Source organism: Schistocerca piceifrons, chromosome 3 (genome assembly GCF_021461385.2).
Source record: "Schistocerca piceifrons isolate TAMUIC-IGC-003096 chromosome 3, iqSchPice1.1, whole genome shotgun sequence".
NCBI classification, from domain to species: domain Eukaryota; kingdom Metazoa; phylum Arthropoda; class Insecta; order Orthoptera; family Acrididae; genus Schistocerca; species Schistocerca piceifrons.
Genome location: NC_060140.1, coordinates 457,619,456 through 457,645,154, shown reverse-complemented (window position 1 = coordinate 457,645,154; position 25,699 = coordinate 457,619,456). Strand labels below are relative to the sequence as shown.

Sequence of the window (25,699 nt, the reverse complement as noted above, 5' to 3'; positions counted from 1 at the left end):
TACCGACGATCAACTTTATATGATCATTCCATTTTAAATCACTCCTAATGCGTACTCCCAGATAATTTATGTAATTAACTGCTTCCAGTTGCTGACCTGCTATTTTGTAGCTAAATGATAAGGGATCTATCTTTCTATGTATTCGCAGCACATTACTCTTGTCTACATTGAGATTCAATTGCCATTCCCTGCACCATGCGTCAATTCAGATTGTATTGACAATAAAGTTTATATTCAAAAACAAAATGGTAACACATTTCGTGCGCCACCCTCTAATTTGTTCTACATAGTTCAAAATGAGTTTCAGAATGAAGTAATAGGTTTGAGGTGCATAGTTTCATGCACTTCTATTCGGATTCTAAAGCAAATGTTGGACAACTCTTACGATGAACGAACGTACCGAGCTGTCCCAACCGGTAGTTGATGGTGACGAGTATGACTCCATAGGAGACGAGGAAGTCCGGGCCGTACTCCCTGTCGGACCCGCCCCCGCGGATGAACCTCCCCCCGTGGACCCAGAACATGACTGGCAGCCCAGCGCCCTGCTCTGGGACGCCCGGCACGTACACGTTCAGGTAGAGGCAGTCCTCGGAGCCGTCGCCCGTGTTCTGCACGCAGTCGCTGCCGTACGCAGTCGCATCCCGCACGCCTTCCCAGTTCGTTGCTGGCTGTGGTGTCTGTCAACATATCAGTATAAACACAAGAGTTATTTTGTACGTAATAGGTAAGGATGAGACTTGGAAAGTGTAATGTAATAAAATAAATTTTTTTATTATTTTGTGACTATTAGTGTAACGTAATAAAATAAAATATGAGCCGTGACTTATACAAAAAAGAAACACACGTTAATGCAATGGCTCAGCATAAAAGAGAAATAACTAATGTAGGAATATTATTAACAGTGTAATATGTCGTTTAATTTAGCCCGACGTGTATAAGCACTCAGTAAACTAGCTCAGTTCTCAGGATAGTTACGTAATCGTCTATAATCAATTGTCCTTTTCTTATTTACCCAACACTAGGCTCGTGAGAAGTCGTGTGCTTATTGCACCAGAGAATATTTTCCAAGTCTGTTCGATGTACACTACTGCAGTACGTAACTTCATGTCGTAGTTTCGTCTCGATTCCCCAATATAAGATAACAAGAGTAGCATTTACAAATGAAATCCTATAATGGAATTGGAATCCTGTGCCCAGACCTTTTCTGCCTGGGATGTTATTTCGTTATACAGGGTGTTACAAAAAGGTACGGCCAAACTTTCAGGAACCATTCCTCACACACAAATAAAGAAAAGATGTTATGTGGGCATGTGTCCGGAAACGTTTAATTTCCATGTTAGAGCTCATTTTAGTTTCGTCGGTATGTACTGTACTTCCTCGATTCACCGCCATGATTTCATACGGGATACTCTACCTGTGCTGCTAGAACATGTGCCTTTACAAGTGCGACACAACATGTGGTTCATGCACGATGGAGCTCCAGCACATTTCAGTCGAAGTGTTCGTACGCTTCTCAACAACAGATTCGGTGACCGATGGATTGGTAGAGGCGGACCAAATCCATGGCCTCCACACTCTCCTGACCTCAACCCTCTTGACTTTCATTTATGGGGCATTTGAAAGCTCTTGTCTACGCAACCCCGGTACCAAATGTAGAGACTCTTCGTGCTCGTATTGTGGACGGCTGTGATACAATACGCCATTCTCCAGGGCTGCATCAGCGCATCAGGGATTCCATGCGACGGAGGGTGGATGCATGTATCCTCGCTAACGGAGGACATTTTGAACATTTCCTGTAACAAAGTGTTTGAAGTCACGCTGGTACGTTCTGTTGCTGTGTGTCTCCATTCCATGATTAATGTGATTTGAAGAGAAGTAATAAAATGAGCTCTAACATGGAAAGTAAGCGTTTCCGGACACATGTCCACATAACATATTTTCTTTCTTTGTGTGTGAGGGATGTTTCCTGAAAGTTTGGCCGTACCTTTTTGTAACACCCTGTATAAAGAAAATCTGTAACTAAAATTGTTAAATTATCATTAGCTGCCTCCGGTCTCGTGGGATCTGAAATAAAGTTAATTGTCCTAACCGACGGCACGTCTCGTGAATGAGCTAAAAGAAAAATGTTAAAGATTTTTTAAGATGGCGCCTAACAATGAAAATTCTTTGTTAAGGCCCATATCTACTTAAGGCAGTCTAGTTATCAGACTAACAATAGACTGACCGCATACACAAAATTCTTTTGACAAAATAACCATTATATTTTTCGGGTTTTAAGTACAACTTACGTTATCAGCCGGTACAGCAAGATAAGCTTTACACAAGAACGTCCTCTTAGGTCCGAATCCAAGCAGGTAACATAAGCGAATGACAAAGGAAAGATAGTTCATACATAGAAGAGCAAGAGTCCATGGAATAACATGCCCATTGTAGTTCTATCCATTCTTCTTTGGCGTACTTCTCGATTATTTATAAAATTTATCGTAATATTTGGTTTACATTTTTTTAAAACCCAAGTCCACCCAGGAGAAACAGTACAAAGGTCAGAAAATAAAGTGATAGACGAAGGACGTTGTTGCTATTTTCTCATTAAAAAAGGAACTGTTCAATAAAATTTGAGAGAGAGTTTAGGAAAAGAAAACCCATCGAGTTGAGGATACTAGTTCAGAATTCATAGAGTATGGGAATTACCTCTCACTGGAAGACTCAATCATTTTTAATATCTCTCCTATTAAGGAAGAAACACCGCTAAGTTGAATACTGCTCTTATAACATTTATCTTTCGGTGAAAGAAACAATAGAGTTATTACACAGGTAAAAATGTACTAAAACTGGTTACAAATAATACTCCACAATACCGAACAAACTTAGACATGTGTGCTCGTGAATAGGCATTGACTATGGTGCTACAAAACAATTTGGAAAACGTACAGAATACAATATAGCTAATCAGATGTAACACAATGATTTCTGGAAGGATTCAAGCAAGTGAAGACAAAATTCCTATGTCTAACCCTTCAAGAACGTGTATATCTAAACGCTTTACAAGAAACGTTAAGGTCTAATACAAAAATACCAAAATAGTGGTGAACGTGTAATCATGAATAACGGTGTCCGACAAGGGCCCACACTAATGTTCGTTAACACTTAGAAGAGGACGTATTATACGAGTTCTGACCACGGCGAGCCAAACTTCACGCACGCCGAGTGTGGCTTTGCTCACTCCTTCCCAGAAGTAGCCCGCGACATTTCATTGAGCACTGCGGTGAGGTATTTTTCGGTCAGTACAACTCTCTTCAGTTCAGCAGAATCGTGATGTCAGCGCTGTTTAACCTTCGCTATTTGCTCGTGGCATAAAGGTCGTTCACAGGTCCAGTGGCTGTTCGCAAAAAAGAGGTAGTCTAGCGATCTGTCGTCACAAGCCTTTAAGAATGAATGACAATGACAGAAGAGAGGGATAAGAATTCTCAATGTATATAATATTATGCAGACACAAAAGCGATGGGTACGGCAAATCTGCTATGACACCATATTATAATCCCATACAGAGAGATACTGTCAGGGTAATATACCCAAACCATCACTTGGGGGAGGGGGGGGGGGGAGGTACGAAGACATAACATATAAAAATATTCGGTAACGACCGATATTAGTATCAAACCCATCGTTTTCGGGGTCATTAGACTTATTGGTGACAGCCACGCTGACGTTTCACCCAAGGAGTTGGGTTTACGGGTGAAGGCGAATAGAGAGAGACAGTGACATATAGCACGTGAAGGAATTCCTACCATAATTAGCAGAAAATCACTTACTGTGTGGAAAAATTTACTGGAACTTTAAGGCACCCTTTGCACTCCGTTGCTGAGGTTTTAGAGTAAAAAGGAGTGACATAAAAGCATAACTCAGAAACGCCTGGAGCAATTTCAAAGATGACTCATTATTTGCGTAAAAGAACTGTGAGAGTAGGATACGCTTACTATCTCTGGGTTGGAGATGACGATAAGAAGGGGTGACAAGTAGAACCGTCCGAAAACGACCTGTTGGTATTTCTATACATTAAATGAATTCGCAATTGCGAATAAGGACAACCATCAGCTGTAGAATGGAATGACGACAATGAAAATTTGCGCCGGATCGGAACTCGAACCCGGATTTCCCGCTTAGGGAGCGGTTGCTTTACCATTTAGCTATCCGTACACGGCTCACGGCCAGACCCAGACTTCCATATGTCGTCAACCATGCGCCTACGACCGGTATTCGTACATCCATAATGCGTATTCCCGTACAGGTTAGACGTTGTAGTTGAAAGTCGCTTGCCCGATATCGGCATATAAATACGATATCGCAGTGCCTGTGTTATTCTGATTACGATGTTAAGTTCCAAAGGATGTTGAAAAATGCATGAACCACGTCATATTTCGAGGTCAAAGATCATGCCACACGGCTCAGTATCACAGATACATTTGTACTCTCTAGAATCGCGTGGTGTTAAACAGCGGCGTTAGTTACGGGCAGAATTACAAGTTTCCACAGAATCTAGAGAAAACTGCAGGACGAAACCAGAAGAGATAAGGATGAAGTTTGCGTACAAATATGTGTGGAATATCTTAAAGGTTTGTGAAACATATTTTTGTGTGAAATACGAGGATAAATGACGTATGCGTGCACGGGAGAAGCTGTGAGCAAAAAGCAAGTGTGTTCGTTAAATCTGGAAAATCTGCGCTTTTCACATGGTCAGTTATATATTGCATGCTCACAAGTGGGACAGCTGAAAAATTCATGTGTTTTTGCAATTATATATCTCAAAGCACTTAAATAAACGTTTAGAAATTTAATTTAATGCTCATAAAATCAAATCCTTTCATTTATTTTGAACATGCAGATCTGTTTGCTTTATGTATGTGTTTATATGTATAAAGAAAAAGAGGCAGATAAATTATGTGCAATACTTTATTATAGAGATGAAAACTTGTTTGCAAACGTATGTTATTGATTCTATTGGTGAATAAGATTTTTGGAGGAATTTTTCAAGGTAACCAATGCATTCGCAAGAATGAAACATCTTTTTTGTCAAAACTATTAATTAAAGGAAATCTTTCTCTCACACAAAATTAATAACATGCCTGATTAGTGTTAATTTGATCTCTTTTTTCTTTATGTCACAAATAACGCAATTGGTTGAAAGTCTTGAGAGAATTTCGTAATTGTTGGTGTCTTCTTATGTTGTACAGTCTTTTTTGACAATAACCAGAGTTTAATTTTTGCCGAGAACGTCTTTAAGTAAAACCCTCCTTCATCTTTCATATTAAAGGTTCGAATATTTTGTCGTGTGTGCATTGCACCTTACGCCACATGGAGCCACAGATTGTTTCTGACAAGCAAAAACTGAATTTTGTACTGTGTAGTTTATTTTTTCTTTGGCTGCTGCAGCTGTCGATTTATGTTTGCTTTCGAGAACGTCAGTACACCAAATACAAAACAACATGCTGAGCGTAAGGTACTTTTTCTTCGCGGCAGATTTCACTTTGCATTCTTATTAGGAAACAGTTGCTAGGCAGGATTATCAGGTGCTATGCTAAGCAAACAGATTAATTTACAGTGAGCAGTGCAGGTAATCTCAGTTATTTTTCTTCTGATTACAGCAGCATTTTCTTTTCCTGGACATTTCGATCAGAAACTGCACTCCATGTCAAGCAACTTTCATAATGTATTTTCGTTAAATAGTTTTCACTGAGTACGCAGTTAGTTACTTTTGGCATTTAATTAGCTCAACTTTCATTATTTAAAATTCAGTATCTCACTAAGTTCAAAGTTTTGTTTCACAACACTGATCACATGCGCAACACAGGGCCAACTAACAGTCAGTACTGCTCAGCGTTTGAATACGATAACTAAAGCACACGTTGCACGAGGAGGAAGTTCTTGAAAAAAGAATATTCTGTATTTTCATTTGTAGATAGAATTTTATGGAATGCTTACACTAGTATTATTATTTAGGATAGCGTGTCGTCATTAACGGGATTCACAGATTGTAGACTCTATTAGCAAGAAACTGGTCTAAGTAGCTTAAAGTAGTATGTTACCCTGTGTCGGACTGAAGTGTGTCGGTGTTGGTGGGTATTAAACTCTGCCATTCGATCATAACGGCCACGTTGTATGGGGTCAGACAAATCCTCACCTTCAGGTTGGCCGCTCTGTGTGCTCGGCATCACGTAAAAGCCCCTCAATCATATTACAATGATATCATGATATGTTGCAGAGATATCCTCTGATTCATCCTAGAAAAATTGTTTGTAACCGCGATGATATACGACCCGCAAAGGATTACGGACACACGATTCAACACATGGGTGAAATTAAAATGTGAGAAATTTGAGTGAAATCGTGGAAAATAGAAATAATCCAGAACTCTGCTAATCTTGAGTCTCCTTTTGCTCGGGAGTCCATTATCATGTATCTATTTTGTGTAACTGTCTCTGTTTTAGGATTCATCACAACATATAATTGTTCCTTTCCTTTGAAAATAATTAATACATCAACAGGACAGATGCCGATGACGCAGCAGAAAAGGAACTGGAGTGGCCTCCATGCAGAGTGCAATTATCCATAAGACCTGTTGCTTTTAGGTTTTTCCGCGGTTTCTCTAAATCACCTGGACTGGTATTATTTAAGCTAATTTCCTCTTCTTTCTTGTCTGTAGTGACTTCTGGACTATTTCCTACGACGTTGTCGCCGAAGCAACGATAGTAGCGTGGTGGTACAATTTCTTCTCTGCACGGAACCGTGTATTAGAATAATCAACTAGGCCCAGAAAGCACCAGCAACGCTTCACTATGACGGTGACTTCTGTGAAGGTAACACTATTGAATACAGTAAGAAGGTACAACATAGTACAAACAGTTTTCCAATGTCTCATCTAAACCAATAAGGCAGTTCCTAAAAATCCAATACGAATGTCAGTTACAACATTTACTGCTGAGAGGGTCTTACACCAATGCGTACATCCCTGTAACGAGAAATCGGAACTTCTCGTATTACATCTGAAATCTCCATACTAGTTTTAATACACGATACTGATCTCGTATTAATCACCATAGTCTCTTATTGGCGTTGGCAATTTGATAAAACAGTGCTTATAATCGGAAGAAAACTCACCTGGAATCGTAGCTCTCCAATAGGGGGTTGTGCATAGGGAATGCCACGGAATGCCGTGTAGGACGTGTTGTATAGACCTGTGGCAGTGGTTCCTCGTAGAGTCCCCTGCTGCACCGTTACTAACACGTCCTCAGCCTGCAAGTTAAACATTTTAAAATAGGGGTGTAAGAATACGCTATGTCCACAACAACAAAATACACAATTCTTACACTGATGAGTCAAACATTATGATCACCATCCGTCGCGAGACTGAACGCGGGCCTGGTTGTGTTTCAGGTACGTGATATACGAGGATGAGTCAAATGAAAACCTTAAATATTTTTTAAATATTATTTATTGTGCAGAAGTGGTACAAAGCTGTATCACTTTTCATCACAATCTCCCCCACGCTCAATGCAAGTCCTCCAGCGCTTACAAAGCGCATAAATTCCTTTCGAAAAAAATTCTTTTGGTAGACTGCGCAAACACTCATGCACCGCGTGGCGTACCTCTTCATCAGGACGGAATTTCTTTCCTCCCATTGCGTCTTTGAGTGATCCAAACATATGGAAATCACTTGGGGCAAGAACTGGTGAATATGGTGGATGAGGAAGACACTCAAAATGCAGGTCTGTGATTTTTGCAACTGTTGTACGGGCAGTGTGGGGGCTTCAGTTGTCATGTTACAAAAGGACGCCTGCTGACAGCAATCCATGTTGCTTTGACTTGATTGCAGGCTGCAGATGATTTTTTAGGAGACCTGTGTATGATGCACTGGTGACAGTGGTCCCTCTAGGCATGTAATGCTCCAAAATGACGCCTTTTTCGTTCCAAAAGAGAGTCAGTATAACCTTCCCTGCTGATGGTTCTGTTCGAAACTTCTTTGGTTTTGGTAATGAGGAATGGCGCCATTCCTTGCTCGCTCTCTTCGTGTCCGATTGGTGGAAGTGAACCCAGGTTTCGTCCCCAGTAACGATTCTTGCAAAGAAGCCATCACCTTCTCGTTCAAAGCGCCGAAGAAGTTCTTCACAAGCATCAACAGATCGTTCTATCATTACAGAAGTCAGTTCCCGTGGCACCCATCTTGCAGACACTTTGTGAAACTGGAGCACATCATGCACAAAGTGGTGTGCTGACCCATGACTAATCTGTAAACATGCTGCAATGTCATTCAGTGTCACTCGGCGGTTTTCCTTCACTATGGCTTCAACTGCTGTAATGTTCTGTGGAGTCACAACTCGTTGTGCCTGACCTGAACGAGGAGCATCTTCCACTAAAGTCACACCATTTCCGAACTTCCTACTCCATTCGTAGACTTGCTGCTGTGACAAATATGCATCACCGTACTGAACCTTCATTCGTCGATGAATTTCAATAGGTTTCACACCTTCACTACGCAAAAACCGAATAACAGAACGCTGTTCTTCCCTGGTGCAAGTAGCAAGTGGGACGGCCATCTTTATACCGATACTGCGACGGTATGTGTGCATCTGCACTATGCTGCTACCTACAGGCCATTCTGCACGCTGTCTGTTGCACGCTTACCAACTTACAGGATAACTGCGCGAAATTTCGATTTGTTATTACAGATTTAAGGTTTTCATTTGACTCACCCTTGTAGTAAGGGAAGCATAGCAGAGACGAACGGAGAACCATTCCAGCGACAATACGAGCTCCAAAGCTGCAAACCTTCCGACATAAGCGGCTTTCACAAACGTTTGGTTGTCATGGTCCAGTGGATGTAAGCGAGCATCTCAGCGAAGCTGCTCTGTTGTACACTTGTTACTTTCATGAGCATCTATTGAAAGTGTTTCAAAAGACGCCGGAACCACGAGAAAGCGACAAGGTGTTTGACGTACACGCTACATCACAGAACGCGATAAAGCAAGATAATTAGCGATCTGTGCCAGATTTGACGACACAGTACAATTTTCGTGCAGTTAGAAGTGTTTCGGAGCGTAGCGTGCAAAAGTCCGTGCGTGAAAATTTTTTACCGTGACTCAGAAAATTAAGAACTGGACACGCCTTTAAAACACTAGCTGTAAATAGTGTGCACAACAGAATGGATAATGCGAATAATTTATAGCCCTAGCTAAGGACCCGCAAGAGCAAAGTTATAAACATATAAATTTGATATGAATGGACGGTGTTAACAGAAACAAGCTTTGGATTAACACAGTAATTTATACAATTAAAGACATATTAAACCAATCAGACCATAAAATACCTGTTGTGGTGACGGTTATACTGAAAAACTCATACATCCACCAAAGCAATATTGGACTTGAGACAGATTGTTGAAATGACTTAGAAAGTGCGAACCAAGAGTTCCACTATGACACTGTTGCTGCTAATCATGCTCACCGTAGTTATTCACCAACAGACGTGCAGAATGCTGCCATCGTACATGTGGTTCTGCAATAGAAAACGAGCGCGACACTTTCGCCAGCACCAACGCTGGACCGCTTTCGCCGAGATGCACACGGCTTTCCATTTCTAAATGAACGCTACTGATGTTCACAAAATTGTGCACACTTTCGCATCCCTTCGCCGATATTTTCGGTGCGCAGGAGGTGCGCACACTCTTAGGCCCTGCTATTTCTTACCAACAATCACAGAATATGAGCATTCAGCCAGCCAATGGCGAGGTTCCTTCAAGCACAATAATCGCGCCAGGACAACGCATCGTAATAAAACCCCGCCGGCCGCTGTGGCCGAGCGGTTCTAGGCCCTTCAGTCCGGAACCGTGCTGCTGCTACGGTCACAGGTTCGAATCCTGCCTCGTGCATGGATGTATGTGATGTCCTTAGGTTAGTTAGGTTTAAATAGTTCTAAGTTCTAGAGGACTGATGACCTCAGAAGTTAAGTCCCATAGTGCTCAGAGACAGTTGAACCATTTTTCACACGCTCAGCGTCCCGACTGGGTCGACGTCAGATGGCCGTCTTTTTCGTTGCATTCACTGCCCTGCCTGTCCTAGATCCAGCATTCTTCGCATTTCCACGCACTCACAGAAAGGATAAAGAGAAAAGGAGATTTATACCATGTATAACGTAATGATATAAGCTGGTAGGGTCTCAGTACATTCAGTCACTGCAATCCAGCCTATTTTACAAGGTGTACAACTTTGCTTCCGCCGTTTGCCGATAGGTGGCGACAACGGTAAGTAGCGGTCGAAAGAAACAGATCGCAGACGTCGGGCATTTAGCTTGGACCTCGGTCAACATAACCTCATTCAAACATTGTGTCTGCATCTTAAAATCTTTCTTCATTGAAAATGTCAAAAAATGGTTCAAATGTCTCTGAGCACTATGGGACTTAACTTCTGAGGTCATCAGTCCCCTAGAACTTAGAACTACTTAAACCTAACTAACCTAAGGACATCACACATCCATGTCCGACGCAAGAATTCGAACCTGCGACCGTAGCGGTCACGCGGTTCTACACTGTAGCGCCTAGAACCGCTCGGCCACTCCGGCCAGAGAAAATGTCAGTTTACGAGCCTAATTCTCGACAATCGCGGGAGTTGTTACTGTTTTGTTTCAATATGAAGAAAACAGCTGCTGAGTCTCATCGAATGCTCTCAGGTGCGTATGATAAGGAAGCTATTAGTGAAAGAACGTGTCGTGAGTGATTTCAACGCCTCAAGAACGATGATTTTAACGTTGTAGACCGGCATAGTGGTGGAAGAGAGGATGTTTTCGAAGATGCAGAATTGGAGACATTGCTGAGTGAAGACTCGCGTCAAACTCAAGAAGAATTGGCATGATTAGTAGGAGTGACACAGTAAGCCATTTCAAAACGTCTCAAGGCCATGGGCATGATTCAGAAAGAAGGAACTTGGGTCCCGTGTGAGCTGAAACCAAGAGACGCTGAACGGCGTTTGTGTGTTTGTGAAAAGTTGCTTCAGAGGCAAAAACGGAAGGGATTTCTCTATCGCATTGTGACCGGGGACGAAAAATGGGTTCATTACGATAACCCTAAACGCAAAAAATCATGGGGATATCCCGACCATGCTTCCACGTCGACGGCCAAACCGAATATTCACGGCTCCAACATCATTCTCTGCATTTGGTGGGCCCAGCTCGGCGTCGTGTACTATGATGTTTTAAACCAAGTGAAACAATCACAGGTGCTCGTTATCGAACGCAATTAATACGTATGAGCAGAGCATTGAAAGACAAACGGCCGCAATACAGCGAGAGGCACGATAAAGTGATTTTGCAGCACGACAACGCTCGACCCCACGCTGCAAAAAGAGGTCAACACGTACTTGCAGACGTTAAAATGGGAAGTCCTACCCCACCCGCCGTATTCTCCAGACATTGCTCCCTCTGACTATCACCTGTTTAGATCAATGGCGCATGGCCTGGCTGACCAACACTTGCGGTGTCATGAAGAAGTCACAAATTGGATCGATTCGTAGACCGCTTCAAAAGGTGAACAATTTTTTTGACGCTGGATTCGTACACAGCCCGAAAGATGGGAGAAAGTAGTGGCCAGTGATGGAAAATACTTCGAACGTTACATGTGTAACCAATTTGTTTCATTAAAGCCTCAAATGTTGGGGAAAAATGGCGGTAGCAAAGTTGCACACCTTGTAATAAGACATTGATATCGTATCCCACACGCTTATTACCTTCTAATTTCTGAGTCATTCTCAGATTAAATCAAAAGGGCACCTGAAATGGCTTGCTGCTTTTCAAATGTTCACAACTCATTATTCAACATATAGCCCTGCAAGACCTGTACGTGAACATGATAGCCCAATGACTGCGTCGATAACGATTGCAATGGACGCAGGATCGTGGAAACGTGTTCTTTCGTCAGATGCAATCACGTTTCTTGTTACACCAGCTCGATGGTAGTGTCTGGAGATCCCGTCATCCCGGCGAGTAGCTGCTTAAAACATGCACTGCGCCACGGACGTAGGCTTGTGAGGGCAGTATTATGCGGTGGCGGTCAATCATTTTGGCTTCCATTGGACCAGTGGTGGTAATCAAAGGCACCATGACAACTGTCGTCCGTATGAGCATTATTGCGAACCACCAGCATCCTTTCATGCTTGACGTCATAACTGTCAGCGATGGCATCTTACAGCAGCAAAACTACCCGAATTCCAATGGCAGATAGGTGCAGCCGTGGCTTGAAGAGTATGGTAGTGATCTCACGTTGATATCTTGGCCAGCAAATTCGCCTGATATAAACCTGATGGACGCCAGCTCAGCGGCGACAAATCGTCTGCCCGTAATTTATGAGAATTGCGTGATAGATGCATTGACCTCTGGTGACACATACATCCAGAAACCTACCAAGGACTTGTCTAATCCATGCCAAGCAGAACTGCTGCTGCATTGCGTTCCACAGGTGAATCAACACGCTACTAAGCAGGTGATCTTTATCTTGTGGCTCATCATTGCCTCTTGGGCAAAAAAGTTTTTAAAAAGCAGTAACCCTTTTGCAATGGAATAAAAGCGCTTTGCAGACAATAAGCTCTATGGTAAGTTCTATTCACAGGATTTCAACGTGAATTTAGAAACAGGAGCAATACATCAAGCTGTCCTGCCATGAAAGAAATATTACTTTCAGGATAACTGTGACGTAGTTGGCCCAATCAGATGGTGTGCACATAGAATGCATTTCAGTCATCCATTTTCATTCCTTCATGAAACTGCGATGTAGATACTGGACAAAAAAATCAGTTATACGACTCGAATGGAATACATAGCTTTCTTTGGCGACAGCAGGAGAATTAGCTCAAACATATTATCCACTACAGTTACCACTACTGTAAGACAGGACTCACTGATCATCGAAAGATGGCTCATGAAATGTACAAGGTGAACCCGAACACCACTGACAAAATATCGTAGATGGTTCAGGGATATTTTCTGAGTTCGTATTAGGAATCAGGAGTCTCTGGTGTTTCGTCAACGAGGAACTGCACTTCGTTTCATTTCTTACCACCCAATCATTTTTGTACATGTACTGCATTCATCAAATATCTTCATAACACTGCAGATGTCAACCGCATGTGCAGTGAGACTTGTTTGGTAACTTATTGTATTGTATTGTATGTATTGTATGTTAACCGGGGGTCTAGAAACGACGGAGAGGCTCCGTCCTCCCCGCAGCCGCAGTGGTCCACAACCTCACGACGACCACCGCAGTCCACTTCACCCCTCCGCCGCCCCACACCGAACCACTCTTTCAGGGTTATTGTGCGGTTCGGCCCCCGGTGGGCCCCCCAGGGAACGTCTCACACGAGACGAGTGTAACCCCTATGTTTGCGTGGTAGAGTGATGGCGGTGTACTCGTACGTGGAGAACTTGTTTGCGCAGCAATCGCCGACATGATGTAGCTGAGGCGGAATAAGGGAAACAAGCCCGCAGTCGCCGAGGCAGATGGAAAACCGCCTAAAAACCATCCACAGACTGGCCGGCTCACCGGTCATTGACACAAGTCTGCCGGGCGGTTTCGTGCCGGGGACCAGGCGCTCCTTCCCAATCCGGAAAGCCGTGCTTTAGACCGCATGGCTAACCGGGCGGGCTTTGGTAACTTAACTTCCACTTGCAGTACTACTCAACCATGATATTACTGCACTTGGTGTCCAGTGACAATTATCGGAATCATGCGGTGATGTCGCAGCAAAGAAGTACAGTGGCGACCAAGGAAAATGCATCGCACTGTCAAAACTTTCAGGCAGTTGTGCATATACAAGGGGGGGACAAAAATGGGGAGACACAAAAAATACAAGATATTACCATGCCTAATACGGTGTAGGAAAGCCGTTGGCATACGATATAGCTTCCAGTCGTCTCGGAATGGATGAATACAGTTCCTGTGTGGTTTTCAAGGTAATCTTGTACGATTCTTCCTGCAAAAGAATGGCAAGTTCAGGTAACGTAGATGGAAATGGATCACGCATCCTTCTTTCCAAAGTAGACCACAGAGGGTCAATAATAATGAGATCTAATGGCTGTGGTGGCCAGAGGGGGTCAATTCATCCTCGTGCTCACAAAATCAGTGCTGGACGATGCGACCTGTGTGAACAGGAGCCCTGTCATCTTGGAACACAGCACCACCATTAGGGAACAAGCAATTTACCATGGAATGGACCTGATCATCCAAAACGGTCATATAAGCCTCGGCATTAACATGACCTTGCAGAGTACCTATGGGGCTCACGACATACCATGACATGGCTGCCCAAAGCATCACTGAATCCCCGCCCCCCTCCCCTCCCCATTTTTCACATCTGTGAGGTAAGGTCGGTCAGAGGTTGGAAACAGAGGGCAACAAGACTCATTTGACCAAATCACTTTCTTCCATTGCTTCATAGTCCTGTATAGTCATAGCACCGTGTTACACTGTTATGAGTGTTTGCATTGTTGCTCAGTGGTTTCGGAATTCCAGCTCACCTAACAGTTCCTGCTTATGGAGCTCTCTTTTGACCGAATTTTCTCATTTCGAGAAGACAGAAGGAGCGATCTGTTTTGTTTGCTAAAATATTCTAAACCCAAGATCGCATAACTATTTCTTTACTTCAAACAAGCAGCTTCGACAAACTTTGCTGTCGCCTTCATGTCCGTGACAAAGTACATGTACATGGACTATGTCTCATAACACGAATTAAGACATAATATTTGAGATACAAGTTTTAGTTTGGCCTTACAAAAAATAGAAGTAGAACTGTACATTTACATATCTTTAAAAAAAATTTCTCATGAAATGCGTTCATTTTAAGTTGGACCTCGTGTAAAAGTGTCATAACTAAAGTTGTCATAACTAAAATATTTAAAAACATAAAGCACCTTGTGCATATGGCCATGTCCACATACATACCGATCACAGATGATTATTAGGTCACAAAAACACAGTACGCATTAACACATCTGTTTACATAAACTTTACATGGTCTAAACACGGAAAGTCCGCCTGAAACGGCGTATAAGGGACAACTGAGAGTTAGTATTGCGTGGTATAGCGTGTCACGGCCACTATAGTCCGATACACGAACGATGAAGGTTCGCGCATGTCGAGGCACGGACAGGGATGGCATTGCTGACGATTTCAAGCTACAGTTGCAGTATGCACATGCCCGTGCTTTCCTCTTGAATACCACCACCGTCAGCGATGACAACTCGCAACAATGAAATAGAAATTTACTAAACAATTCCCTACGGTCACGTTTAATGCTCGGATTACCTACGGCATTCAGGGCAGGGTGCTTAGAACACTACTGAACGCTCATTGGCTGTCGGGGTATGTTTGACGTAGATGCGCAGAACAAGCCTAAACTCGACCGTGATTGTTCGTGACTCTAACTACAGATGGCTCTTACATCGGTACCATGCGATCAGAGCGTAAATAGTTCTCTTTTCACATTTAAAATTAACTACTTTAGTGAGTGACCTTTAAGAATAGTAACGATGATAACGAAGTCTGTCGAGACTTGTTTTAAATAAAGAGCCGCCCGGGGTAGCCGTGCGGTCTAAGGCGTCTTGTCACGGGCCGCGCGGTTCCTCCGTCGGATGTTAGAGTCCCCCAATCGGGCATGGTTGTGTGTTGTCGTCCTTAAAGGAAGTTAGTTAAAGTAGTGTGTGAGCTTAGGGACCGATGACTTCAGCAGTCTGGTCCCATAAGACCTTACCACATGTTAAATAGAGAAATAAAGAAAAGCTTATACCATTTTGACTTTAGAATGTTTTTATCAAGGAGCCCCTTTGCGATGTTCTGGTGCTGACGGTTCGCGAGTGCAACATTCAGTTCTGCAGTGACTTTTGCTGCTGTCATCCTCTAACTTTTCGCCATAATCCTCTTCAATGATAGTCTGTCGCGATCACTCAACAATCAGCTTTGTCCGCGTCTGACTCAGCAGATGACGTTTATTCCGCCTTATCTATATGCAGTATAAATCTTCGATGTTGTGCCTCTTGAAACACCAAACACTTCGGCTACCTTGGTTACGCGAGCACCAACAATTTGCCACGTTCGAATTCACTTAGCTCCGACATAATGCGTTCACAACTGCATAGAACACAAATTTTTGAGGACATTTCACATTTCTCGTAGAGAAACAGCGGTTTGGCTAAAAGTGCTTTAAAAATTGATTAAAAACAGCAGCTGACGGTCGTGGCGTTAACACCACCAGCTCCATTCACGGCTACTGCCTACCATCACGATATGAGGGTCTGAGGATCGTCAAATATCGACCGAAACCAGTTACCATCGAAATAAATGTTTGAGATCGATACTGTTTGTAATCCATTTTTAAAGTATACAGAACACTTCTGGCCATGACTAACACTTGCGACGTATTGAGGATATTGTACAAGTGCCGCTTGTGGTCAAGTCCAACAGAGCAACCTGCAGGCTTTGTTAGCATTTGCATTTATGTTCAAATATGCATTTCTCACGGTGTTTCCATGTTTGTTCCCAACCTCTCTACCACCGAGTGGTTCAGCGTATCCTCGTGAAATGTCGTCAATAGTGCAGTGTAGAGTTATTTGTAATCACGAATACCCCCGAGAGTGGAAAATAGATAATAACGCGGGAATGCAGACACATTCAGTTGAAAAAGAGCTTGTATTCAGAGTTGAACAGTTTTGCCGGGAGAAAAGAAACCAGAACGCCACTACAGAAAGTAATCCAGCGGTAGCAAAAGTGCTTGGGAAGTCAGAAAGAACAGCAAAATACATTTTGAAAGTCTAAGGAAGTGGGAGAAACAATGGAAACAGCTAAAACTCCTAGAAGGCAAATGGGCCTGGAAAAGTAGATGCCTTCGATAAAGCACTTATCTGAAAAAATAAAACTTTTGGAGTATTATGAGCAGAAGAAGGAAATCTCAATTGAGAAAGCTGTTTACATTTTGAAAAACCGAGATAAGTTTTCGGGAGGAAGAGAAATATTTCGGAAAATTTTGAAAGAGATGGGATTTCTTGTAAAAAATGTGAAATATGTTTAAGAGCACACAGGAAACAACAAAAAGCGGCCAAATAAACCAGTGAAATTCATGGACGAAACGTAGGTTCGTACTCATTAAAGCATGAAAAAGCGGTGGCAGCACGAGAAAGTTCCGAGTGTAAAGACAAATAGCACTGCAGGCCAAAGAGCAGCTGTTGTCCATGCTGAAGGAGCAGTGAGTTCATATATGGAGCAGAGTTAATTTATGATTCGAAATCTAATTCTTGGCATTATTACGATGATATAAATGGAGATGTCTATCAGAAAAGTTTGGAATAGAAATAAATTTCTAATATCCCAGCTAGTAGTACAGCTGTTCTTAATAACGCACCGTATCATACATTTTAATAAAGCCCTCACTAACGCAAATTGCAAAAAGGACACATTCAGAGCAGAATCGGTTTTGAATCGAGTTTAACAAGAAATGAGCTTTTAGAAATTGTGCATTATAAAAAGCGAAAGCCTGTTTTTAAACAGATTCAGTTTTAAAGAGTAAGGGATATAGTGATTTGAACACTTTAGAGTTAACCTGGAATGAATGAAAAATTGCAGAAAATAGTTTCTTCCATTGATTTAACTATCCTAAAATAAGTAACGAAAGAGCCTTTATCTAAGATTACCCCAAATGTTGGTGAAGAGCTTGAGAACATGTAAAAGGAAGTGAAAACGAAAACTGGCGCAGAGCTGGGTTAATGTAAGAAGCAATAGAGAATATAATAACCAGTGATAGTCTGGAGAGTGAAGATGAGTATGCACCACGTGACAACGACAGTGATATGGAAACTGACATGGCGGATGAAACTGGAGCGGATTCCATTAAAACAAACATAGCAGATGACGAACGCAGCGTCCACATCTTGTATGAAGGACTATGCACATCTTAACTGTCATCGCTATTTTCATTGCATCACTGTGGTTGTACCGTCCATCCTTCCCTCTGGAACTCCGATTACCCATTGACTCACGATAAGCCGAACGAAGCATCCTCACTTCTAAGTGCAATAGTATTGTGGTCAACTAGTACTTGCTGTGGCCGACAGTACTGCCATATTACTCTCCACACTCAAGCTTACATTCAGTACTGCTTGGGTTTGTTTTTCCGGCAGTTCTAGTTACGTGTTAACAGTGACACATAGCAGTATGGATAGATCTACTGATAAAGAGTTGCCCGATATCATCAGGTGTTGATATGCCGGCCCACTCAGCAGGTGGCGCACCAGACGCGGGAGTTCTCTCGCTGTAGGCGAGAGGGCAATGGGATGACCCGTGGTAGAGTGCCTATATAAATCTACGGAGCCTGCTGTTAGCACTGACAGCGTCGACGAGCTGGCGACCAGAGCGTCTGTGTACAGCCCGGCTGTGAGGAGTGGAACAAGCGGTACATTAGAAGCAATGGCCGAGGGAGACGCTTAGTGGCTGGCTGCTCAGTGGGTGGACAACACGAAGAAAGCGGTGGCTACTGCACGGTGGACGGTGTTCGGTGTTGTCCTGGTGCCTGAGACGTCTGTGGTGGGAGAGCACGGACTCTGACTGAGCCTTTTGCTGTGTTCCCTGTACGCAAGATTCCCCCAGCAAGAGTATCACATTTGACAGCCTATCCTTAGTTGTTTTGACACTGCATTGCCTGAACATACAGTTCTCATAGATTTTACGTACCTTAGATCACGTATTGTGATGCATTTGTAGTGTTCTGTTGGTTTTCTGTCCAAGCTATTAAGCACACACCTTCCATTTTTTTCCTTTTTGAGGATTTAACCTGTGTGCATATATTTATTATTGTTTCCTTATGGAATTCCTTGTGTATAAATAAGTTCTACCTATAGCTCAGTTTTGGTTGATGTGTGCTGAACAATAAAATATCTTCGCACCTTCACAACTCTCAGTCACCTCCAATCCTCAGCCTACTGCTGCTGCAAAATCTAGCGTATAAATGAGTTCACTATACGCAATCGAACAGCAGCATAACGACTCTGTGCTGCGGAGGAAGAAAGAAAAATTATCAGCTTGACGTCCTGTCGACAGCAAGGCCATTAGAGATGGAGCACGAGCTCCAAGAGAAAGGCAATCGGCCGTGCCCTATTCAAAATAAACATCCCCAGATTTGCTTGGAACGATTTAGGGTAACAACAGTAAACCCAAATAAAGGTAGTCGGCCAAGGTAGTCGTTCACAGATTTTAGCTGTTGTCCTCCCAAATGCGAGTAAAGCGTGCTAAGCACTGCATCACCTCACTCTATGTCTCTTCAGACATGTCTTCGCTGTCATCTGGGCTCAGTTCGAAGTGAGACTCATCACTGAAGACAGTTCTACTTCAGTCAATGAGATTCCACGCTAAAGGCCAGCTAGGTCGACGGATCCCTCCCCAATTGCGAAAGTTTGCAGCGTTATGGGCAGGGTCGTCCAACCAGCTCGGGATTTCGACGATATGACCTGCCAATTGGACAGAATTTGGCACGACATCCCTCAAGAGGACATCTAACAACTCTTCTGTTAGCACCAAATCGAATAAATGCTTGTATAAGGGCTAGAGCTGGACCAACCCGTTACTGAGTTGCTGAGTTTCTAAAGCTTTTTTTTCTTGAATAAACCATCCAGTTTTTCTCAAATTGTAATCATTTGCTTGATTGTGCATGAAAATCGCATGTACAGATTTCTGTCCCATATTGATAATTCCCTTGCAGTGCGTCTTTTTTCCTTTAAATTGTGTGTTAGAACTTGTGTATTGTATTGTGTGTATTGAATTGGGGACCTAGAAACGACGGAGAGGCTTCGTCTCGCCGTAGCCCTCAGTGGTTCACAACCCCACAACAGGCCACAGCGGTCCACCCACCCCACCGCCGCCCCACACCGAATCCCGGGTTACTGTGCCGTTCGGCCCCCAATGTACCTCCCAGGAACGTCTCATACCAGACGAGTGTAACCCCGAATGTTTGCATGGTAGAGTAATTATGGTGTACATATACGTGGAGACAGTGTTTGCGCAGCAATTTCCGACATAAAGTAACTGAGGCGGAACAAGGGGAACCACCCCGCAGTCGCCGAGGCAGATGGAAAACCGCCCTAAAAACCGAACACAGGCTGGCCGGCACACTAATCCGCCGGGCGGACTCATGCCGGGGACAGGCACGCCTTCCCGCTCGGGTAAGCAGCGCGTTAGACCACTGCTAGCCAGGCGGGCATATTAGAACTTACTCATATTCCCCCTAGTCCCAAAGGCGTAGCTTTGGTGATACGCCATCACATCAGTGTTGTGTCTATGTTAATGTTGTGATGCGCTGTGACTGTGCTGTATGAGAAGCACATCATCTGCTGTGCATGTGATCATGGTTGTGACATTTCCCCAGCCTTGGCATACACAAACGTTATTCTTTTCGAAAACGTGGCGTCTCGCGACGCTGTTTTGAGTACCATCACCTATACACTCCACCTTTGACACCCAGTGTGCCACTGGGGCAGAAGGTTGGATAAAGAGGTAAGGTCACAACCTGTGCAATCCCCAATGCATGTTGCAGCACCTCAGTGTGAACAAACAAAATCATTCTACATTAATAATACAAAGGCAACCGAAATCATAATTTCTCACACATGTTTTTTAAAAACGTTGCTAAAATACAAATTCACTGCTATCGATATATCACTCACCCAGTCGCATGAGAGGTTTCAAAGGCTAACCATGTCATCACAAATAATGTTGTTCACGGTCATTTACAGCTTAAATAAGAGCACCTGTAAATGTGTCAGGATGAAGATAGTTTTGGATCGTTAGTTTTCTCCAGTGATGATGTTCGAAAATCCATGATATAGTGACAATGAAGTAATATTACCCCTAGATGAGTAGAATTTTTAAGTAGTGTTTCAATGCAGAAAGCTGCTTTATTCTAGGAACTCTCTCTCCCTTTCAATGATACAAGGTGATCATACTATAATAGCAGGAGACATCCCATGAGCAGATAAACTATTTAACGAGAGAGAGTGCATTCATCTATAGGACCACACAGTTAAGCATTTAATGTATTCCATTCAAGCAACTCAACATGTTCTGGACTATCGACAAAGCTAGCAGCCACATATCTACAGATTCTATGAGAGAATGTCGAGCAAACTGTTGTAGATGGTGCGCAAAACTCCTCACTCACAAGAAGAAACCATCGATTTACATTACCATGGATGGGGCACTCTGATGCAAAAAGAAGAGCAAATGTATGAATTAAATGTAGGCATAGGACTAGAACTTATTTAAGTACCTACACATACCCAACTATATGTTAAAGTTTATAAACAAAGAAGTGTAGCTATAAAATCACCCCACCTCCCACATACTAATGCAACTGTATATTCTTTACCATGACTGAGTGGATGAATTACCCCCATCACAAGAACCTTGTAACAAGGGACCAGTCCTGCAATGATACTGCAAAGCAAGGGGAGATGAGTAACAGTTCACTACTGCCTGATAATGTATGAGCTTTGTTGTGGGGACTTTTGATTGCAGGAAGACTAACCTTGTTCTGTCACTGTTAACACAGCCTGAAGGTATTCGCTTCTGACATGCATATATATTTCCAAAATCTATTCTTCAGCCCAAATACCAGCTATTAAAATAGATTTTACATGTTGTTGATAGAATTAACTAACAGACATTTAGTGAAAGCAGTGGTATCCCACCCTCTGAGAAAGCAAAGTCAAACAATGTGTTCATATTTGTCAATAGGTTTGGGGAACACCATGATCATGTACACAAATATTTTCGTTTCGATCGTCATATGAACGATAACATCATGTATTTGAGCTGGATTGATTCCAGGATTCTAAAGCAGTTGGTGCAGAATAATGCAGATCTAATTATCGTGTTCAGACAGGACAATGCCAATTTAAAACATATTTGTCAGGTGCATGAAGGAACCCACATGCCATTCAATGAAATTGTTAGCATATGTGGGAATTGTGGAATCACATGCTGTAAGGCTTTCTGGTGATTTATAAAATGGGGAAACTGAGTGAAAGTAGATAGAGGTCGAAATACTGCTTAAAAGGTAGTGTACTAATATACAATTATACCAGTACACTGTAGACTGCTACAGTATTACATGCAGTTATGTACGTTGTTGTATGTTGCTAACATGAGAAAAAAACTGTTTATATCTTCGATATGAAGGTGGCTAGATTGTTTGCCAAAACTAATTATCCATCCAAATCAAATAGATTTCATATGCGATCTTGACTTCAGGAGTTTTCAATCCCTAACATTAAAAAAAAATAAAGGGACCAGACTTTTTGCCACAGATGCCCCACCTCTTTCACTAAGCATCTTTCACTCAGTATTTAGAAAGAGACACCTTCCTAACTACTCAAGCCAGGAATTGGTACATGTGGAAATGCCTACCCAGTAGAAAGGGGTCTTCAAATTTAAGAATGACCCACCTGTCCCTTTGTTGTATATACTGCATTTGAATGCTTACTAGTGTACATTGTGAAGGTGATCACACAATCTCTCACACCACTTTTATAGAATGCATATACCACATGTGGTGATGTATCAAGTTGTATGCTCGTATGATTCCAGTCTCAATCAATCTGAATCATACATTCACAATAATCTTGCAAGATGGTCGCTTCCTGAGCTCAAGCAACTTGCAGTGAGAGTTAATGAAATTTATCACAACAACATTCCAATGACCAAATTGCAGAAGAGTTATGCCTTTTATGACTAGGATGTTGAATATCATATTTGTGGGATGCCACTGGATAGAGACACAGAAACTCCACACAGAGACCACTGTCATCTAACACAGCCCGGTTCAGCTCACAATGCATTTGACTTGAAATGCAAACTGCCATGACTCATACCCTTTTCTTCCTTAATTTAAGTGGGTTTGATGCTCACTTCCTAGTTCAGTACTTGGATGATTTCGTGTTGAGGAATGATAGGGTCAGTGTCGTACCTGACAATTTAGAAAACTACAGTTCATTCTCCAGACGAATCACATCCAAAATATAGCTCCACTTCCAGGATTCATTACGATTTATGCAAGGATCTCTTCGTAAACTGGCTGAGGCAGTGCATCAGGAGGTCATGTATCTCGTCAGAGCTGCATATTCCAGTGATGCAAAGTTTCAACTTGTGGTGAAAAAGGGGGGGCCTTTCCTTAAGAATACCTGAATTCGATGGAGAGACTCCATGAACCATATTGTCCAATGTAACCACATTCTCCAGCAAACTCACAGTCATAGCCATAATGGATGTGGAGTATAGGCACATGGTGAATGTTTGGTGGAACATTCTAAATTGTACATGGAGACAAATGTGCACCTGCTCACAGCCTTCTTTGAGAAATTCCAGTGCGTATGTCTGGGCATATACATCCTGGATCCTGCCATCTATTACAGCGCACTTTCTTGTGAGGTGACATTGAGAAAGACATGTACCAATCTAAAACTGTTAATCAATGTTGATATGTTGCTTTTTTCTCGAACACATGATTTGTGGGGGGCTTTGTCAGTGTGTGCACTGGTACCCTGAGGCCAATATCCCGTGAATGAATAAGGAGTAGTACAGGTCAGCTGATGATTTGAGTCACATCCTTCACTTGTGTATAAACACTCTCTATGGGCACCTCATCCAACTATTTCTGCCATTTGGAGGGTTCCAGTAGCTGTGTAAAGATAAAATCTTCAGACTAAAAGATGTGGCTGTAGATGCTGGTATGCGATTTGTCCTGAAGATAGACTTGAAATATCCTGCCACTTTGCATGATGTGCACAGTGATTTGCCACTGTGTGCCAAGCACTTATTTCTGTGAAATTGTTCCATCCCAAAGCTGATGACAATGCTGGGGAATAAGCAAGGCTACATTCTGCATTACAGAAACCTCCAGCAGTCTCACGTCTGGGGGGGGGAGGGGGGGGACTTATTAGAGTCACCTGTGGAATCTCCTTCAAGGAGTACATTGATGTTAATACCGAAAAGAGGGCGCTCACAATGTGCGATTTTGAAAATCTTAATGAATGTATTAATGAATAATTCTGTATTAGGAAAAACCATGTAGAATGTTAAAAACCACTACCAAATTTGTTTAGTTTATTGTTGGGATGGGCACTGTTGCACAAGATAGTACATTCCCAGGACAAATTTTAAGTAGTTCACAATCTTCCATGAAAGACTAGTCACTGTGGAGATGGCTGTTTTCATTGGAGTTCACAAAGCCTGTCTATATCAGTAGGAGTGTTCTGGACTTCTCCATCTCCTCATGTACCAATTTCACTATGAGTTTGCACAACGAAGCTTCCCTGAGCCAACTTTACTTTACACAGAAACAGACAATTTCGTCTACTGGATGAAAAGCTGTGATCCATGTGATGTAATTAGGTGCAACCCTGTGGAATTCGACTCATGTGGATGTGGGACCGATAATCCTTATGGCATAAAACCTCAGAACAAGAAGGTTATTCGTCTGATGAAAGATGAGGCGAGTGGCTCACAGACTGCAAAATTTGTGGGGCTCAGATTCAAAATGTATGCGTACCGTATTGATGTAGATGCCACTCAAAGGCGAGCGTCACGGGCTCTCACGTTTGAGGACTACAAGGAATGCCTGCAAGGTGGTGCAAATGATTCTCGACATATGATGCAGCAAGTGGTCTTTCAATCCTGGGGCCATGACATACATCCTGCCCTATAGCTGTAAGTTGGTCTGTCACACCATGACCCCCAGTGCTTCATCTGCGCAGATGGGATTGGGACCCTTCCATTCTCACCCTATTTGCTTGAGATTATTTGCGTTTGTGCATGTGTGAGTGCGGACATTTGCGTGTGCGCATACGGAATAGAGAGACAAAGCATTTGTCGTAGTTGTCTTTGTGAATGACCATGTGCTTGCAATAACTGTGTATATTATTTTATGCACAATACATATACATGAATGTATATGGGTCTACGTATGGTTTTATTCCTCTACCAGCTGCGTGCTAGTCTCTACACGCATGCAAATATTGTATATACTGAAAGAGCTGTATGCGCAGAAAAAAAGTATCTCTGCAATACTGTATATATAGATCACCTTCTTTTTAAAAACCTCTGAAAATTATTTTCAAAAAGAAAATCCGTAGTCGTATTAGTGTGAAAACAATATACCTGACCATTCTGCTGCTTCCAGTACGACTCATCAATAGTAAAGCCTGTAACACACAAGCTGTGGCAACAATGCATTTCTGGAAACAAATCATAGAAACTTTTTCCTCCACTTCCAGTCACGAATCGGTCCCTGCAGTTTGTCGGTTTTATTAATGTTCACTCAGTACATAAACCGCACAGAAAAAAGGTCCACAGTAGTATTAGTCTGAAAAATATTGGTCAGAAACAGTCTGAAAAGCTTGTAAGGGTGTTGCAGGATAGGTTGTGCTGAGAAATAATTGTTACGAAAAAATCGATACGTTGCGCAGTTTCGAGATAGTTAACACTGAAGTTAGCCAATTAGGCTGCTGCACGTACAAATTCAAGTGGCGTGTCAAAGACGGTGTCGCCCAACGTGTTCTATGTTTAGTTTCCTAAATGCAAACAAGGGGTTGGGTTGGGGTTGGGTTGTTTGGGGGAAGAGACCAAACA

General features: G+C 42.6%; 1 protein-coding gene across 1 annotated transcript in view; it reads right to left on the bottom strand.

The window, feature by feature from the left end:
* Window positions 1-25,699, bottom strand: part of LOC124789738 (juvenile hormone esterase-like) — a 127,358-nt gene that overhangs the window by 74,491 nt on the left and 27,168 nt on the right. The window contains exons 2-3 of the mRNA XM_047257190.1: window positions 7,156-7,290; window positions 401-677 (exon numbers count right to left, since the gene is read on the bottom strand). Coding sequence (XP_047113146.1) covers window positions 401-677; window positions 7,156-7,290 — 412 coding nt within the window. The remainder of the gene's footprint in view (window positions 1-400; window positions 678-7,155; window positions 7,291-25,699) is intronic.